At 34.5% G+C, this 20,070-nt stretch overlaps 1 protein-coding gene across 1 annotated transcript in view; it reads right to left on the minus strand.

The window, feature by feature from the left end:
* The window catches only part of LOC149074161 (RNA-binding protein Musashi homolog Rbp6-like), a 409,321-nt gene that overhangs the window by 156,013 nt on the left and 233,238 nt on the right, over nt 1–20,070 (minus strand). The window contains exon 7 of the mRNA XM_089246590.1: nt 10,515–10,563. Within this exon, the coding sequence (XP_089102716.1) occupies nt 10,515–10,563 (49 nt within the window). The remainder of the gene's footprint in view (nt 1–10,514; nt 10,564–20,070) is intronic.

Here is a 20,070-nt window from a genome sequence, read left to right on the forward strand (position 1 = left end):
CACCATGCAGCTTCTTCAAAAATCACTGAAATTTACTTCTAGTTTGTGTCATAAAATTTTTTAAAATCATTTTTATAAGAAATCCTCTTGTTAAATCATGTAACACCTTAGTATTGAGACACACACAAAGTTTCAAGACATTTGAACAAGTGGTTTTTGTAAAAATGTACCTTAAATTGACAAAAAAAACTCAGTTTTGAGAAAAGAGTTTTTCAATGGAAAACATTAGCATATGTAATGCTTGACAGCAGTTTATATTAAAATATGTCAAGAATACTTCTAGTGCAGGTAGAACAAATACTTGAATACAGACACAGAAAATTTTATTATATTTGAAAATTGAAAAATTTGAAAATGTGTGTTTTAGGAATTTTACGTGCCAAGAGAGAGAGAAGAGTGGAGAGAAAAACGAAATTTTCAAAACTTTTATTTTTCTTTAAAGTTTTTCTTTTCAACTTGGTAGAGGAAAGCAAAGTCTGGCTTCTGGCAGAATTTTTCAGACTAAATTTTCTCATACGAAAGTCATGATTTTCTTCCTCCAACTTAGAATAACCCAAAACAATTCGAATTAAACAAGAAATTTTAGCATTAAATTAGATAGAAAACTCAAGGGGAGTTCGTAAGACTTCGAATTATCCAAAATTCGAATTAACCAATGTCTACTGTAATTCACATATTATGAAAACGTTGTATATTCATGACCTTAGTAAATATTAAAAATTTAATATACATATATATATTGTATAAAAAAATTGGAACAACCAAAATCGAAGAAATGTCCTTTAATACGGGAAACAAGTGGTCCGTCAAATTAATTCAGTCATTCCACTGGTCCTTGAGTGCAGAAACGTTGAGAAACACTGCAGTATAGGATTCATTTGAATATAGGAATAACAATAAAGCTGCCTAATTTCATTTTTCCCCCAGTGATTAATCCTAAGTGACAACTGTACAGCGACTCTGCCAGCATTCAGTTTCATAATGATAAAATGTTTTGTATTCTCGGAAAATCTCTGGGAGCATAAGTCTCAGAAGAGATTTTCTAGACTTTCAGGGGTTATCTGCTAACAGTAATTCGAAAATAAACATTATACAACAGAATAATTAACGCAGTGCTATAGTAATCTGACAACGAAATCAAACGTCGGAGTCCTCTTTCCCAAGTCTGATGAATGACCAGCGGATGCTCTTTTGAAATGACGACTCTCTTTCAGTTAAACTCTCTCGTTTAGACACCAGAAGCAATGCAGAAGTTAGGGATGACTCCACGAAATCGTAATCCTAATGAATGTCGGATTAGTAGCCTGAAAGCTAATTACCTTCCCTAGGCAGTTTCTGCAGTATTTCCAAAATATCCAGTCGCTAACTCGTCTTGATGTAAGACAACCTCATTCCTTTCCCTCAAATTGCCATTTTCCATGTAGAAATATCTGTTTCTGTTCTGCCTTTCTTTTTTTTTTTAATCGATAAACCAAGTTTATTTGATCAAAGACCTGGCAGGTGATCTGAAATAGAGTAAATTATTTTTATGTTCCGAAAAGTGCTTTCCCTCTCTATCGCACTTTTTCGTAATCTGAAATCTCTCGAGAATCCATCGTCCAATTCTGATACGTGCCTCATCCATGTTTTCATCATTCCGTATTTCTGTTCTATTATTGTTATAAATTTAACTGTGCATGAACTAGAAAATAGTAGAAACACGTTTAAAAATAAATACGCATAAAAGGGTAAATCAAGAAGCTATCCATACTTAGAATAAGGCAACCAAAAATAAGTATTCTTTATGAGCATTGTATAATATTTTATCATGTATATATACGGTTTCTAGTTTTTGTAATTGCTTTTTTATTAATTAGGGTTGCTGTAATTTTGAAGTATATGACATCCATATTTGTTATGGGCAACTTTTTCTCAGCCACCTCGTTGGGCATTTTGCCTGTTGTGGTGTTGTATTTGTATTCATATATTTGTATTTGTATATATAAATTATGGGCTTATAAATACTTCCTCGATCTCGTCGAATACACTACAATTGATACATTTCCTCACAAGAGAAACATAAATTTACCAATAAGATATTGAAAGTTCTCTCCTTTAACTTCGACAATTTTTCCCATTTTGACGTGCATACGTCTTTTCGTCGTGCAACTTTTTGCTTGATAATGCATCCAGTATCGTCAGATGATTTAAATATAATATAAATTTATATCACACATTTAAATCATCTGACGATACTGTGTGGATACATTATCAATGAATAAAGTTAAGTGACGAAATACTTAAAACGATTATATTTCAGGAAGTATTCAGAATATATCAGTGTTTTTGACGTCTGCGGGTTAATCTCGTTAAGACAATTTCAGTGATATTAACTGAAGGAATGAAAACTGTCATTTTAATACCTCTTTCGGTCTGGGTACTACGCTCATCTCGGACTGTTCGCAACGCTAATAAAAGCCAATGGTGTCGTCTGATTGATATTCTTAAGTCAAATCCAATGGTACCTTCCTGGTTTTGATGCTTCTTCCGGTTTGGGTACTAGGCTCAAGGCCCAAAGAAAAATCCGATGATATCAATTTCATTATGTTAGTACCTACTGCGTGGTTCAAGGCACAAAGAACGTATGAAAGTGTGACGTCACTCTCCGCTATACATACGAATTTTTCAGTGATTTTAGCGTCTGAAAACGCTAATTTCTAACTACAATTAAGAATTTTGCGGACTTGTGGCAACGTTTCTGACGACAATTGGCGACGTCCCGTATTTTACAGTACTTAATATCTCAGTTTCCCTTATTTTTCTGAATGAAATATAGTCATCTATTCATTTTAATGTTTTTTCGTGAAATACATTTTTGTCTACAGCGATGATTTGCAGCAGCCCTTTATTTCTCCACCCTTCATTCATTTTTTGCAGTACTTAACAAATTTTCCATAAATTACATCTTTCGGCTACAATCAGTGATATACCGTATTTAGGATTGCAATATCCCTCATTTTCCTTGAGGTATGGTGAATATAAGTATGAAGATATAATTTTTATTTGAACCCATATGATTATTAGCAATATAAATTACAACAATTAAATAATTTTTCATTCAGTTAGAATCGAATTATCAAGTATGACTGCGGATCCCCTCTGGTTCGCAGACCATAGGTTGAGAAACACTGTTCTGGAATGTCTCTGAAGCTCTCTTTTTTCTAAACTATTTTTTCTCGCTAACAGTGATTTACACGTTTTTTTCCCTCGTTCAAAAATCCAGCAGGTTGTCATAAAAACGGTGAAAAATGTCTTGTGTGCCAAAACTTCTTCTGAAGTGACAAAATATTAGGAGTGACATTATAAGCATTACGACTTATCAGCTTGCTTCATAAAGACTTCTCTCTTCCTTTCCTTTTTTTTTTTAATCGCTGTAACCTAGGGTACTGTATTTCAGAAAGTTGAAAAAAAAAAATTGAAAAAGTCAGCGCAAATATAAAACAGCGAAGTCTTTTCACCAGAGAAAATTCAGGCAAAGTTTTCAAGCTGAGCGGAAAGGTGAGACGAGAGAAAAAAAAAGCCAAAGAAAAAACTTGACTGCTCTTAATTCTTTCCTCCTTAACTTACTAAATGCCTACAGCACACATGAAAAAAATAAATAAATAAAAATAAAGTTTTTTCCCCTCCAATTTTTCACTGAGTGAAAAAACAACAAAAAATTACATCTTTCAAAGTGAGTTCTCGCGACTTACCGAAAAAATTATTTTTTTTTGATGCCAAGCGTAAGTCCAACCAATTAAAAACAAGATTAGCGTCATCTATCACGATTTCTTTTCCATGGCCCTTTTGCCTACGACAACAACGAAGCCGTCAGACACTTTTCCCAGGTAAATTATTACTTGATGTCGTCGCCAGCTTTCCAATCTGACCATTGGGACTATTATGCATAGCATGTTGAAAATATAACATTCTAAAAAAAAAAATCTTATAAACAAAATTTCTTTTAACTTTTAATAAATAAAAATATCTTATACAGTCGAGCCCGCTCGTAAAGAAATCAGAAACTATAAAGTATCGGTTATGACCAGGGCTCTGATTTTTATAACAAGTCATATTTTAGTCATTTTCGAGATATTGGTCATATTTTATGCATTCTGTTTTATTATTCGTAATAGTCATTTCTTCAGTAATACTGAAACGCTATCCTCTTCCTTTATAACTATATTTTGAGACCAACTTCAGGATATTGCGATGGTGTTTGGAATCCTTATTGTGCATTCAATGTATCAACACTGTACATTGAACATTTATTTATTTATTTACACATCTCAACAGGCTGAGCCAAATTAAAGATGGAAAACCACCACGGAGTTAAATTTTATGAAGACATAAAAGAAAAGTAAAATAATAACAGTAATAATTCATTAAATTTACACGTTAAGAACTAAATCGTCAAACAAACACTTAATACAAAAATATATACAGTATACCTAATGGAAATACAAATTGATAATTCGATACAAGGAAGACAGAAGCCACTTCTACCCAAAATAAAAATAAAATAAAATAAATAAAACCTCGAGAAAAAAATATTATTACACAAAACTCGTATTCAAAATCATTTTTTACGCTTTGCTTATTTCAAAAATTTCATATTTATATAATGTCCGCTTGCCAACTGAAATCCTTAGATCAACACTTCAATATGATATACTAATCGTTCCCGGGGGCGATGGAAGTTTCCAGGTGGGAGGTAGAGGCTTTAGGTTTAGCATAGGATCCTATGGGTTGGATTGATTTGGGGGGGGGGGCGAGATGAGGAGAGAATTTTTTTTCAAAGGGGGCGATGAAAGAAAGAAAGCTTGGGAAACTATGCACTAAAGACGACGTCGAAAAGCTTTGCTGCACAGTTTTTTTAGTCAAAATAACATAAGAGAGAGTGAATGCTTTCGATTCACCATACATCCTGTCAATAATTACTTTTAATTGTCCTCGCATTAATCTTAGAAACTGTTGCCTATTCTATGTTACTGCATATCGCACAAGTATATTAAGAGATTTAACATGTTGGGGTAAATCGAGAAGCTATCCATACTTAGAATAAGACAACCATAAGTATTCTTTATGGGCATTGTATAATATGTATAATATTTTATCACGTGTATATACAACTTGTATATTGTTTATAATTTTTATTAATTGCATTTTTAATTGGGTTGCTGCATTTTTGAAATATATGACATCCATATTTTTATGGGCATCTTTTTCTCAGCCACCTCGTTGGGCATTTTGCTTTGTATTTGTATAAGAGATTCCCCACTTTTTTGCTTTTTAATACACTGTACAACAGCGGTTCTCAACCAGTGCTCCACGGAGACCCAAGGGCTCCATGTGCGCCTCCCAGGGGCTCCGTGGCGACTCGAGGAAAATAAAATAAATCAGTAAATTTGATAGATAAGTAAATAAGAGAGGCCTACGAGATTCTGCCATAAAAATTTATGTACAAAAAAGGGCTCCTCGAGTCAGACAGGGCTCCACCATAGAAATTATATACTGAAAAGGGCTCCGCGAGTCATAAAAGGTTCAGAATCGCTGCTGTACAATAACGTAGATTTTTAGTATGCGTATGTATGTGTGTGATATTTAGTTTTTCCTTTTTTTGGTCTTTTATATTATGTTCTGCATGTTTTTCCATGTTTTTTCTTCTTCTTTCCTAACTGTAATTGGGCTGCTGCCTGTTGTGAGTGAATAAATAAATAAATAGATTTTTGAGCAATCAGTCACATATTTTAAAAATTTTCTAGCAATCGGTCATGTTTCGATCATTTTTATCGCTTAAATTTTAATCTGTGGGCATTTTCTTTCGAGTTGAAATATGTACCTTCCATTCTTGTCTGTCTTTTTTTTTTAAAGAACTTTTGCATTTGCGGTAGTTACTACTTTGTTCACCCCTTACTACGTTTCTGCAGGGAAACCCTAAATTGCACACCAAGCACTCGTGAAAGATCTTATTCATTCGGAATCTTCGAGTTGAATGCGTTTTTATATACCGTACCATGCCTAAAGTCAGTCCCGTAACTGGGATTTATATCAGGAGGGGCAAACTTGGATTTGCTTCACGTCACTGTTGATCTCCAAAGCTCTATAACAGTGTTTCTCAACCTTTCTGAAACCAAGAATCAGTAAAATGTCTGAAACAATTTGATGGGGCAGTCATTTAGAGGAAGTTGCCGTCAGATCGCAGGTTCAAAACGGGGGAATAATATAGATTAGATATTTTCCTTCACGAGCTTGAAGCGACCGCCGATATAAATGGCGCTTCCATTCCCAACCCAACTCGTAAATGACAGTAAATTGCATACAGCGATGTGGCCGGAGTTTGAATGTGGTGAAATGGTAATTTATAGGGGTCACTTTTGTGGAACTACACCTTTAAAAAATTTCATGGAAATCGGAAACTCTTCATGCGATGTGTCTAATAAGCTCAGCACTCAATTATTGGCGATTTTTCTGCTGTTTGATAGAGCACAGGCCCCTTATATAAGGGAGGCTGATGGGCCTTTATCCCAGGACCCCGGCTCTAAGATTGGAAGAAGCCGTGTGACAGAGACTCCAAATTTTCATGTTAATTCATCCACTCTACTACACGTTAATTGCCGGTCACGGATAATTCAGAATCTTGTATGCTGTTATAAAATTAAACCATTAATTTCCTTTCAATTTCAGTCTCATTAACCTTTTAAGCGGCAAGCCCGAGATATCTCGTCAAACTTGATCTGTTTTATTTCTGCCATCCCGAGCTATTTCTTCTTCTAAAAATGCAATGAAGCTGTTTTCACAATAAAGCATGTTTTCCATCCCTCCCCTCCAGCCAATAAACTGCAGTAGGCGGAGTCAGCTCTTGTTCAACCTTAGATAAGAATAAGGAGCGAGAAAAATAGACAAAGAAAAAATATATACCGCTCAGTATAAATTATACAAAAAAGTATTTCTCTTCTTAGAAAGTCACAACACATGGCAGGTGTTTTTGTATCATAGTCAGGGAAATAAAAGCGATGGGAGGAGTAAATTTTCTTGCTGGGGGGGGGGGGGAAGCAATTATCTGCTCGGAATCGGCAAAAATTCTTCTTAAAATAAGTGGAGATTTGGGAAAGTTTCGCGATTTCAAATGTGGCGGTTATAATGCGGATAAGGAAAATTTTAAAAACTGCTTAAAGGGTTAATACGAGGCGCGTATATATTGCACCTGGGGTATCCAGGTGGGTGCATGCATTCAGACGGCTCAGCAAGTATTCACTGGTGGAATAAATGTAATTTTTATTGCTTTAAAAATGAACTTTGATGAACATGAAATTTTTTCAATTATTATATTACCGGAGTAGTTTTTAGCATAAAACTATAAAATGTCTCTGTGCCATTAAAACGGCCCTATCTTGGGCTTTTGAGAAATTCTATGATCTTGAGATGGGAAGTGACATTAAGGTAAATAATTTAAATTAATGTAATTTACTGAGATTAATAAACTTCCAAGACTAAATTCCTTTAAATAACGAAAAGTTGGTTTTGAGGTACATGGTGCATAAATTGGGAGAGGAAATAGTGAGGTGATGGCTTACTCCGCTTAAGGGGGTCATATTTTTTCCTCTCCCAAGAGTGACCTCTTAACGAGGTTTTAATGCATACCAAAATTGTTTGATGGATTTCGATAATGCCGGCTGTCGTTGCAGCGAAAAGTGGGCCCCGCTTCGTACTATTTTTTTTGTACAACTTAACTCAAATTTACATGTGTTTTTGTATTTTTCATCATAAGGTTATCAAGGAAAATAAAGATCCCAGAGCTACTTTTTTTCAGTCGTTTATAAAATTATAAAATTTACTATTCTCTTTCAAATATTTTGAAAAAACTTTTTTTTTCAACGATTCCCACTAATTTAATAATTTGTTCGTACAATATTTATTTCAAAGCATACAATAAACAAATAATTTTTTAAAAGTATGTACCTGAGAACTTTTTATTTCGTTTTTTAAAAGCAGGAGATGTAAATTAGAAAAACCCTTTATTTAATTTTTTTTTCATGAATATGTCAAGTTTATATACTCTCTAAATAGTATTTGAAGTCGTTTGCCTGTGGGAGTTGCTTTTTAGTTTCAAGCAAAGCAGTGATACTAGCTTCTGGGAAATGTTTTCACTGTTTGCGCAAAAAAAAGAGCTTTCGAAGAGCTACTAAAACGAGTATGTTTGATGCACAAAATCGGTCAAAAGCCTCGGTCTGAGTGGAGAATAATGACATCATAAGAGACTTTTTTACTCTAATTTCACTTTAGTATTATGATATCGTCTTGGGTGGTGACACGGAGGTATTCATTTTTCCCGCAATTTCCAGTTTTACCCATAATCCAGTAATATATCGGATTCTTTAAAAAATTTTGATTTATTCTTTCGAAAAAATGCACTAGGTTTCTTGATATTGATGAGATTGTATGTTGCAAATAAAACAGCAGAACTTGATGAAACACGCATAAAAACGAAATCGTGTCAAGTAAAAATTCGACAATTCGGGACCAAACACAGTGCGTATGGAAAACCTAGATGTAAACGAACGTCACAACTTATCCTTGTATTACTTTGTGTCATTTAAATGCTGTAATATTAATTACAATTGAAGCTTTTTTTGCTCTGAAATGAATCAATGCATATGACATTTTTTTAAAAGGAACGTTTTATTGATTTTATAAAAGTATGATTCGGACATGATTGGGCTTTAATAATACGGTGGTGCGACAACCAAAGCCTATTTTCTCATGGACAAGTGGGGTCGGGCCCTCAAGGGTCAAACCTTTAAACCGGGTTTTCCTAGGGGCAGGCTTTCTGTGCCGCATGCAACGTGAATCGCCCAGCGCGACACCCCGTCCACTCATCAATAGGAAAAGCGGTATGGCTGTTTTCTTCAACATGTCTCACACCAGCGCATTACGTCGGACGTGATTGGCCGACTGCTTTTGGAGGAGTTAAATGCGTCGTGTGCCGCGCGTTTTGCCGATCTTCTCTTCACTCTTCTGTTTTCTTTCCCTTCCTTTCTTGATGCAAAATAACAAAAATACATAGATATGCCGACGACAGAACAGCTGATGCTCCACGCTAGGAAAACACAAACGCGTAGCGTGATAAAGTTACACGTTTCTGTCGACGCGAAAGGGACCTAGTTGGTTCACGTGGCGAAGAAAAACCTGCTTCTAGGAAAGCTCAGCTGACAATCCTATAGTTTCCCTGAATTTTATGGCTCCTATATCGGCAATATGGATAACAGAGAGACAATTTCAGTGCGCGTTTCGCCACACACAATGTATTCTGTATAGGATGTTCGATACATGAAGCCGGGACATCGCTGCTTATAGATTTGAGTTGTGAGTCAGATTGTGAATGAAGTTAAATTGAAAATAAATATTTTACTACCATAAAGGGTGATTCAAATTATTTGTCCATAGAAATATTACATAGGACTATAGTACATAGACTACTAGTACATAGGACTATCTCTGCAACCGTTGACTCGGAAATATATACTTTCAATTACAAAAAGTTTTCAAATGACATGCGGTTTCAAAAAATGTACCAAGTTATTTGAGGGATAGTATATATAAAAAATAAAGAAATTAACTTTTTACGCTGTCCCCGTGTGCTAAAAAAACCAATTAGAAAGTTGTTGCCCAGTCTCTCCTAAGGCAAACAAAAACTTTCACGTTTCTAAGTGCAATATTCACTGAGAAATTTAAATTCAAAAATCGGAGAAAAGTTGGGAAAGAACAGCACAAACTAAACTTCTTTCCTTCATTTATGCTGTTCTTTCCCAACTTTTTCTCCATTTTGGAATCCAAGTACCTCAGTGAATATTGCATTTAGAAACGTTAAGTTCCCTTTGTTGTCCCATGGGAGACAGGGCAAGAGCTTTTTAATTGGGTTTTTTCAGCGTACAGGGACTATATAAAAAGTAAATTTCTATATTTTTTTATACGACGTATTTTTTATTGTATACGACCCCTCAAATAAATTACATTTTAAGAAACTGCATTGCCATTTGAAAACGTTTTGTAACTGAAAGTGTGTGCGCACTTCTTAAGTCAACGGTTGCAGAGATAGTCCTAAGAACAAGCAATTTGAATCACCCTGTAGTACAATGTACTGAGATGAGTCACAAAACCTAACGTGAAAGACGTATGTGATAAGGATGGAAGCAAAAACAATGTCGTATACTGTCAATTCGAATGCCACATCTCCGATTCAATGCTCGAGCCAAATTTCTTCAACAGCACGCATGTTTACCCATAGACATAGAACAGTATTCGCACTCTTACTCTATATGTTTACCACATCGAGAATTGATGAAGACGCTAAATATCTAGCGTAGGTTTTTTTGATGAAAGTTATGTGTGACACAGTTTTCTTCTCAAATAACTTTTGATAAATAAAAGCGTATCACTGAGCGTATGTAGAACATTTCGCTAGTATAAATAACGACATAAATTATTTCACTCACCTCTATGCCTATTGGTCTGCTTATCAAACATGAGCATGGCATCTTCAACCTTTAAAAAAAAAAAAGAAAAAAAAATTGTTAAAAGACAACAAAGCCGTTTAATCCCATTAACACCACACATTAGAGAAGTAAGCGTTAATATATATATTTATATCAGTAAAATACAAGCAGATCAAAAACAACGAAGTGGCTACAAACGGTCAATCTATAAGCTGTACCAAATTGTTTGCGCAGCGGATATCTTTGCAAACGTTGACTCTAGAAGCGTTCTTTCAATTACAGAAAGTTTTCAAATGGCGTGCGGTTAATCAAAACGTCTTAAATTTTCCAACGGGTCAAAGACATAAAAACAGACAGAAAACTTTTTTTCAACGGTCCCCGTGTGCAAACACTTTCAATTATTAAAATGTAAATGCAGCTCTCTGAGAAGTCATTTACAAAAAATTGCTTATTTTTAAAAGCAATATTAATGGAGATATTTGACTCTGAAGTTTTCAGTATTTATTGCCAATGATTGAGGGCGTGGTCCACAAATTGCGAAACGTAAATTAAATTCAGAGTTGTAAAAATAATATGATTGTCAAAATAATTGCTTTTTATAAATAAAAAAACAAAATGGTTGAGTTCTTTCTATTTGTGTACAGTCTCTGAAAATGGCAGCTTTTGTGTGAGCTAACGAAAACTGAACACAATGATAATTTGTCAAAACATAGTGAATTTATATATTTAATAATTCGATGATTATTGCATTTAAAAATCTGTATTATTATTTAATTATTTAATAAAATTATTAATTATTATTATACTGTACTATTATTATTATTTAAATGTTTAATAATTCGATGATTATTGCATTTAAAAATCCGAATTTTTTTTGCAAATTACTCCACAGAGCAGGATCTGCATTTTTCTACAATTTAGCATACCTATATAAAAATTCAATACATAATTTTTTAATTTTTTTGATGTGTCCGACCACTGAAATAAATTTCGAGATTTTAAGTAACTGCACGTCATTTGAAAACTTTTTGTTAATTGAGAGTATATTTCTCTCTAAAGTCAATAGTTGCAGAGATATCTACTGTGCAAACAATTCCGGACAGCCTGTATAATTCATTAATACAATGATGTTTTCTCTATATAATTTTTTCATTTCAATTAAATAGAAATTTCCCAATGTTCTTTCATCGAACGATTGAATGAACACCCGATTATGTGCGCGATTGTTTCACCAGGCGAAGATCATGCATAATTGAAGTTGGTGCTGTGTGTGGTGAGAATCGATCTTCCACGCAACGCCATTTTGCCCGTACACGTGTGGAATCCTCGCTGCGCTATTTAGCAATGAGTTGTTGTTCACTCTGTATGAGTCTCCGTCACAGAGTGGTGATGGCTTCTCATTCTCATTATTAGTACAATCATCATCACTATCACGTGCATTGCACCAAAAGCGCAATCGATGCTTCTCCCGTTAGCGATAAAGTTTTGGACATTTGTGAGCAATGAACCTGAAATGGACGTTGGATATTATGCGCATTTGTAAAAGACGTTGCAAGTTGAAAGAATGTTGCAGATGTAGTGTTATGGGGATTAATTACCTTTAACATGGTGAAACACTGTACTCTAATAGAAATATCATTGAAAATATTATTTAACCATTGGTTTCTTTCGAATTTTTTACACGTTTTTGATTATATTTGCTATCCTATGTTGGTAAAAAGTTTTACATATCTTGGATATTAAATTTTTTGTTAATTTAAAAAAAAGAAGCATTAAAATCAGCTTGCGCGCAGCATAAAATACCGCGACATCAATGTAATTAAATAAAAATTGATTCACAATTAAGGAAAATGTTCAGTTCATGAAGTGAAGCAAAAGTTTGAAAAATTCCATTTACTCAATCTTATTTAAAATTAAATTTTTAAATTTAAACTTGATGTTTCAAAAATTTTTACATTTAAAATTCAATTTTTAATATAATTTAGTCAATGAAATTTCAACCTTTTGCTCCATTTCATGAACTGAACAGTTACTTTATTTTGAAGCAATTGTTTATTCAATCACATTGATGTCATGTTAATTGATCTTTTTGAAAATTTGTAAAAAATTTAAGTATTAGAAGTATGTAAAACTTTATACCAGCATAGGATAGCACATACAATTAGAAACATGCATAAAAAATTTGAAATAAATCAATGGTTAAATACTATTTTTAATGATATTTCTATTAGATCATAGTGTTTGACTATGTTAAAAGGTATTAAGTCTTAAACTGTTAAACTTCAATCTTCAATCGATATGGTTGAACTTCTACGTATTTTATGTAATTTTAAGTTTTAGAAACCTGAAAAATTTAATTAAATATACAGGGTGAAAAACTTACAGCTCAAATAACTCGCGAAAAATTGATTATGTAGAAACATCAGTTGAGTTATTAAAAGGATTCAAATAACGTGTTCATTTTAGATATGTCATTTATTTTAATAGCGGTCGTATTTGTAACGAGATATATGTGCGAGGAAGTGTGCTGCGGGCCACTAAACTGATGTGGAACTGCACCATGAGCCGTTAAATCCTCTGGAACTGTGTCACGGGTTGCTCAAGGGATCTGTAAATATGCTGCCGGTCACTTGTGTGATCTGGGAATGTTCCGCGGGCCACTGAAGTGATGTGAAACTGCACCGTGGGTTACTTAAGTGATCTGTAAATGTGCCGTTGATCAATTAAGTGCTATCAAATGATGCCGCGGGTCCCACAAGTGATCTCTAAAAATGTGCCGCGGGCCACTTAAGTGATGTGGAACTGCACTGCAGGTCCCTTAAGGTGATTTGTAAATGGTCCGCTTACTTCATTTTTACAAAATTAGATTTGAGGTCGCGGTTCACATCAGACGACTCCGAGGAACATTTAGGTCGTAAGCTACAGTTTGAACACAAAGGAAAACGCAGAGACCGTTTGCTGTGTAATATATAATATATATATTATTTACTTTTACATTGATTTTTCTTGTTTTTTTCTTCATTGTTTTACCTTTTTTCCCCAGCCACCTTGTTGGGCAATTCGTCTGTTGAGGCTTCTCTGATTGTTTTAAATTTGTATTTTTATAATCAGTTATTCCGATTGAAGAATTATTTTATGATTTCGTCTTCAAAATGATTGAATTGAATGAATGCATGAGGGTTAAGTATCATATTTCGAAGGAATTTGTGGTATTTTGTCTTTGGCCAAAGAACAAGAACTAACTCTAAGGCCGGTATGACACTATAAAAGTTTCTTGAAAAATTCAACGAATAAGGTTATCGGTTACATTCGAGCAAATGCAACCGATAAACTTATTGGTTGCATTTTTCAAGTTTCATACATTAACTTTTCCGAAAATTTTGTAGTGTAATATCGGCCTTATATTGGTACTATTCGTTATAACCGAGGTGTCGAGTTACCACCGAGGATGACGATTTCATGATGTTTTAAAAAAGAACACTATAATCAGGTGCAGTCAAATAGTGTGTGTAAAGTTGTAATTTGTTTAATTAGGGTGACCATGTTTGTTCAGGAAAAATACGGGAAATCGAGATAATAAATACGGGACTTCGTAATACGGGACAACCGAAGTGTTGCCAATTGCCGGCCATACCGCCAATTATTTCCTATATATAACTCATGGTGATAAATGAAATGATTTAAAATGTATTTCACGGGGGAAAAAAAAGTTGAACAAGGCTAGCGGCCGTATTTAACATTATTTAACATCACTGGCCCACGCAAATAGACTTTTCTGGACTTCTCTACGTAGCTATAAATACCTGCTATACAATTTACATAGTCAATGTTGAATATTTAACCAGATCTCATTTTCATGAGGCCCTTTTCTGCACTTGAGGTCTCGAGCCGTGCCGGAGCGGGCTCATACGTTAAGACGGCACCGAACGACAGGGCCTCAACTCGTGGGGAGCAGGCGGATCTGGTACCCCGGGCGCTGAACCAGAAGGGGGCGCTGAATTCTCCCTTTAACTGCTTCTTCTACCTTACAAGGGGTGCCAAAATTCCAGCTTGTCTCGGGTGACAAAATATCTAGTTGCGGCCCTGCCGAACGGCAATTATGGGAGATTAATATAGATATATATTTATAGGCATAATTACCATAATATAAACTATAAATTATGCAAATTATCTTCATTCTCGATTTTAGTAGGGTTATGAATTAATGTAAGCTTCGTTGAAAAAAAAATGTCGAGAAGAGAAAAATTATGCAATGTTCTGAATACGTGTCACATTAGTACCCTAATTATGATAATAACGACAAATAAAAAGTGTTTCGTTACATCTGAATTCGTTCTTTTTTCATTGATGTTATAAGCAAGATTCTCTATGGGAAGTCAGAACCACCGATTATTGACGTTATAACTAAGGTGACGTTACAACCGAGGTCATTATAACCAAGTTCAGCTGCATGTTGAATTTAACCCATTGACGCCGGTTGGTAAGAAAGTTTGCCATTGGACATTATAGTTTTTTCTTTGCCAATAAATGGTGGGAGTAGTTCCACTCAGTGTTTTTTTTTTCATGCTAAGAATCAAACTCGTCTTTAATGGGTTAAATTGCATAAATTAATTGATATATCCTCTAAATGGGTTGCACGCGGTTTAAGGTATCCGACTACGTTGAAAACGTCATTTTGGAAGAAAATATGGGTTTTCATTTTTTTATTTTTTATAAAAGCCCTATTTGTTGTGATTCTAAAACAGGTCGTCTTGTTTTGTTCAGATGATGCTTAGAATCAAAGTTACGTTCACTTCAGTGTTGCGTTTTTACATACAAGCAATACGCGAATAAAGTCTTTAAACGTGTTTTACGAAGAATGCTATTGTTTTGACATTTTACTTGATTTTGTGACATGATTTGTAAAAATTGATGCATTGCATCCTTACGAAATTTTAATGTGATATTTTGCTATATATTGTTGAGGTTATGAACCAAAATCTAAGGTCTATCACATATATTTTTTGAATTACAGTGTGTTATAGACAAAATGTAGGATGAAATTTCAAAAAATTCACACGTACTTAAACATATTTTGGTGTAACTTATGAACATATCATGCAATCCTTTAAGTTTTGGTTCATAACCTTTAACATTACTAGCTAAATGCACTGTGAAAATTACAAAGCATTTCATTAATAAAATATTTTGCAATCATGTTTCGAATATCGCATGAATTTTGCCTAAAATTTGACATAAAAACGAATTTTTCATAGAAAATATAATAGATAGACCAAAATTTGTCACTGTTTTCACCATTTCGAGACACTTTCTATCAAAAAATGTATTTAAAGTTCACTTCAGAACCATTTTAAAGAAAAGTGACAAGAAAGGTAGTCGGATACCTTAAGTTTGGTAAGCTTTGCTCTATTCAAGATACTGTGCTACGTCTGAGTGTAATAAGAATTAATATAATGTGATAAATATCTTGCGCGTGTAGAACATCGATCGAATATACGATATAGAGAAGCTTTTGATCGAGTCCCATATGGCATTGACACACTTGTTATAGCAAAAATGTGTCTTTATCAGTATCTGAAACGCCTGGTGTCTTTATCGATTCCTTATATTACGCAACAACAAATACAGAGTGATTCCATAATTTCCCTTGCCGCATTTTACTGGCGAACCGTTGATCCTAGAGGCGTACTTCCAATTAGAAAAAGTATCCAAATAACGTATAGAACTCAGATACTTCATTCATGTTACTAGGGGTTGTATAGTTATCAAAATTAAGAAAAAAACTTTTTGTACTGACACACACACTCTGCCTTTAAAAATTCAATTAAAGACTGGTGCCCTGACTCTCTAGACACAATTAAATGCGTGTCAATTTCACACGAAAATTAATGAAAATTTTGTATTGATAAAAATTTAGAACTGAAGAGAATTTTAAATTGAGGAAATAAATAAGTTCAAAACTAATGAAAATTAGGGACTTGAAAATTATAACTTGAAAACTAATGGAAATGCAAAATTGGTGAATTAAATTTTTTTTAACGATTGAAAGATATAATTCCAGCACCACAGACAATGCAAAATTACTGAAGGAAAAATCCCAGGATTAGTGAAAGAAAAAGCCCAGAATCGGTGAAAAAATCCAGAATTGATGAGAAAATCTCAGAATTGAGAGAGAAGAAAATTCAGAATTATGGAACAAAATAGTTCGAAACTGATGAAGATTCAGAATTAATGAGAGAAATAATTCCAGAATTGATGAAAGAAATAATTCCGAATTGATGAAAAAATATTTCCCGAATTAATAAAAACTCCAGAATGAAATAAGTTGAAGCTCAGACACCTTGTTCACTATAAAGAGATGTATTTGACTACTACCGTAATTGCGGCACCAGGTGCGATCGTACCTGTCTCACACCCCATATATTCAGTATTGCTTGTTGAAAAATCGTACGAAATAGAATCAGAATGAATACTAGATATGTCATTTTATTTTTAAATAACATGAAAAATGTTTAAATTTCTAATTTTTCCATTAATACTTACCAATGAAATGATAAATATTTATCACTATATTTATCTTCTTCGTAAAAATAACATGAAAATTCATCAATATTATACAGGGGCGGTGGTTTACACCATTAAATCACCATCCACCTCTCCTCTCAGGGGATGCAAAAAACTTTTACCCACAATTCACATTGACCCCGACATTACATTCATCAAGTAATTTCATCAAATATTGCAAAAAATAAAAAGCGCCTCTCAAAGGGTTAATGCAGATAAAGCAGCAATTTTATAACCTTGGCGAAAAATCGACGAATAGGAAACACAAGACTCGAAAATCGTTTGCTCATGAATTAAATACAGGACTGTTCTTAGGCAGATGTAAAGGGTGCAGCTTCAACAGACAGCAAAATATCAGGGGCAGTAGACGGAATTGAAATACTATATATTTATTCTAAATTTATCCTTTTCGTAAAAATAACATGAAAATTCATCAATATCATGTTATACAGAAGCTATGGTTACACCACTAAACCACCTTCTACTCTGCTCAGATGAAAAAAGAAATTCTACCCATATTTAACATTTACAAAGCCCAGACATCAAGTGATTTCATCAAATATTGCAAAAAATAAGAAGAGTCCATCAAAGGGTTAAAAAGCAGATAAAACAGTAATTTTATAACCTGACAGAGCAAAAAAAATTCGCTTATAACGAGAGAAGTCCGTTAAAACGAAACGTTTTCCCGTGATTGTTAACTGTTATAACGGAATTTTACTGTTTATTGTAGTGTAAAATGAGAAATAAAATAAACTCACACCGAGAGACGAATTTATTCCAGCTTTGTGTTTGGATTTTTTTTTTGACTCGTTTACTTGCAGCCACGAGAAATTCATTCTGCGAGTTCGAAGTAAACGGGAAAGCAGCCAAGCACTTTTGTCGATAAGAGACAGCTCTGCCAGTGCCATAACTTTAAGCTTTGTAACTAACTCGTAAATTCAAAGTATCCATCGACCGTGGAGGATTACTTTCGGCTTCCAGTGGAAACCAGGGAGCAGATACACCTTTAAGCGACGCTCCGTTGCTCGTATATGTCTCTATGCTTTTACCCTCGCACATTCTATTTTCTCCAACCGGACCAGTTTATTCTAGTAGCCAAACAAATGCTATAGACACTGCGGAAAGCAGATTTTCCTACCTAAAAGTTTCCGAAGTTATGGAGACGATTGTCAAGCACATTAAATCTTAGCGAGAGCTGACTCGAGAGTTCCGTTGAGTTGTTTCTTCCTGACCGCTTCAAATTTATGACTTCGTGACTAGGACCGCCACTATGAGGAGCATAGTTTAATACAACCAAGTAAATACTCTCCTATTCCGTGGAGTGTGAAGCTGGGCAATCCCGTACACAGGTCCGACCTTAGATTCTACCTCTGAGACATGGTACTGCTTGTCACGGAATCAAAACCGAAGTATGTCAAGCCACGCAAACTACGTCTTCTCAATAATCAAATTAGTTTGGCTCTAACCCGTGTATTAATTTTATATTACATACAAGAAATACATATACAGATATCTTTTCTTGTGCAAACACTAGACTAGCAAAATAGTTTACTCACCAATTAAATACAGGGCTGGGCTTACGCAGTTGTAAAAGGTGCAGCCGCAACAGACTGCAAAATATCTGGGGCAGTAGACGGAATTGAAATACACTTACTAGGTTCATAATATCTAATTTTTACTTTAATTGCTTAACAAAGTTTCTACACTAGAAGGTAGAGAACAACTCTTTTATCGAGGAGGGGGAGGGGGCAATTGTCCCCTTACATCCCCATTATTAACGATCCTGAAAAATGATTTTGGGTCATATTATCTGCCAACCTAGATTAAATTTCCTTTTTATTATCCCTTATCACTTTCTTCAACCCCCTGATTTTTTCAGCAAATGATGACAGGTTACCACTGTGACACTTTTATACTTTCTGAATGCCCTTTTCTTCTCAAGATAAAGATTACGCACGTAATGCGTGAATCAGAAGGGAGGGATGAATAAACGCGCTTTTCGCCAACAAAGGGAATGACGTCGTGCAAAACATCGCATAGCTTTGTCCTAAACTCTTCCCATTGACTTACCACACGACTGATTTCAACCGGTCTTTGAAAATTACCGCTAACCTTTCCTTCAAAAGTTCAAAGTTGGTTGTTCGAAAACACAGGGAACCATTCTTTTGTTTTATTAGTTTTTTTTTCCTGGAAGAAGCTACAAATAAATGTAACAACCCGGCGGTCACTAGAACAAAAAATGTCTCCAACCGAAACATGCTCAGTAAGTTCCACGGAATTAGTAAAAAAATCAAATCCAAAATAGAAGTACTCCTAGTAGTCTCTGACACCTGCTGATACAAAAAATTACCGAGCACAAACTTGAAATAGTCCCTCTAATATTGATCTCTAGTCGATAGGCTCTCCCAATCGATACCCGGATGATTGAAATCCACTAATATTACTACCCTCTTACATTTGCACATGCATGAAATTTTATCTTGAAGCTTGGAGATGTAGTTCGAACCCTTATTCCGTGAGTTGTAGGTAACTCCTACTTTAACCCCTTTACGATCACGGACGATATATTTCGTTCGAACGCCAGTGGAATAAATTCAATCCACACAGTTCTCTGTGTCTTCTATCCTCTCTCCTCACCATCGCGAAGCTTTATTGTAACCTTATTAACTGAAATTGTTTTTCCTTCCCCTCCTTTTTCCATACTCCTGTTAATTACCTCCCCTCCATATAGTGTATCTGTCAACTATATAGTGCATCTTTCTACTGAGAGCGAAAGAGAACACGTAGCGTAAGGGTGAAAAGAGAGAAATCTAATGTACACTCTTATCTATATATATATATTATACCTCTTTTATCTAATTTTTTTTTTTTGATACACATCAATTGTACTAATTTTTTATTTCCTCTTTGTTTTTTTTCTTCGTTTTCTTCTATTTTTCCCCCGCTTCTTTTTTCTAATGTGCAGTTAGGTCAGGATACGGTTACGAGATTT

This window comes from Pholcus phalangioides, unplaced genomic scaffold (assembly GCF_987345545.1).
Source record: "Pholcus phalangioides strain wild (caught in Gottingen) unplaced genomic scaffold, Ppha-v1.0 ptg000017l_1, whole genome shotgun sequence".
Lineage (NCBI taxonomy): Eukaryota > Metazoa > Arthropoda > Arachnida > Araneae > Pholcidae > Pholcus > Pholcus phalangioides.